Source organism: Wasmannia auropunctata, unplaced genomic scaffold (genome assembly GCF_000956235.1).
Source record: "Wasmannia auropunctata unplaced genomic scaffold, wasmannia.A_1.0 LD336111.1, whole genome shotgun sequence".
Lineage (NCBI taxonomy): Eukaryota > Metazoa > Arthropoda > Insecta > Hymenoptera > Formicidae > Wasmannia > Wasmannia auropunctata.
In genome coordinates this window covers 315,216-315,991 of record NW_012026779.1, presented here as the reverse complement: position 1 = coordinate 315,991, position 776 = coordinate 315,216, and the positions used below count along the sequence as shown (strand labels likewise).

The 776-nt window shown below is 58.1% G+C and overlaps 1 protein-coding gene across 1 annotated transcript in view; it reads right to left on the bottom strand.

Annotated features, from left to right (window-relative positions):
* The window catches only part of LOC105450246, a 3,426-nt gene extending 2,925 nt beyond the window's left edge, over positions 1-501 (bottom strand). The window contains exon 1 of the mRNA XM_011689999.1: positions 24-501. Within this exon, the coding sequence (XP_011688301.1) occupies positions 24-501 (478 nt within the window). The remainder of the gene's footprint in view (positions 1-23) is intronic.
* Positions 502-776: the final 275 nt, after the last annotated feature.

Here is a 776-nt window from a genome sequence, read left to right as displayed (position 1 = left end):
GGGGGTTCCCCGCTCAACTCCACCCCTTTTGCCCAGCCTTAGATAGACGTATCGATGGTCCGACAACGCCTCTTCCTCGACAGCTACGTCCCATGCTCTAACAGACGGCAACAGCGCCGGCGAGATCCAGGTTAGGTCAATGACCGACCTCCCCTGAGGCCTCACACAGGTGGCCACATTGTACTTGTTCAGGAGCCTAAGATCCTGCACGGCAGCCCAGGTCGCCATCGCGTCCCCCTTCAGAGTGGGGTGGGTATTTTCCCAAAGATGGGAACGGGCATTAAAATCCCCCATGATCAGGATCGGTCGTCCTCTTAGTGTGCTGGTTGCATCCCCAATCGCCGCCAGGAAGGCTCGGAACTGGTTCACGCTCCTATTCGGCGAGAAGTAGCACGATACCACCGCCAGTTCGTTCCACCCTACGACGACAAAACCCTCTCCTCTGTTGATCAGTACCGCTGGTCTGGAAGACCGGGAACCCTGCCACATCACCGCAGCCATTGGGGTGGCCTCGAGTGACCCGATCCATCTTGGGTCCTTAGGGACCCGGTACGGCTCAGAGTACACACGCTAAGTCACACTCGTGCTCCTGCATCGTCCGCATCAGCAAATCCTGAGCCCCCCGAGATCGGTTCAGGTTGATCTGTACTATGCAGCTATCCATTTTCGGATGGTCCGGCCACTATACTCCGATCGGCCACGTTTTCTGTCCTCTTCGCCCCTGCAGGGGGGGTTCTTCTGGGAGAGTAGGGGGGACAAACTTCAGACCCCGCTCT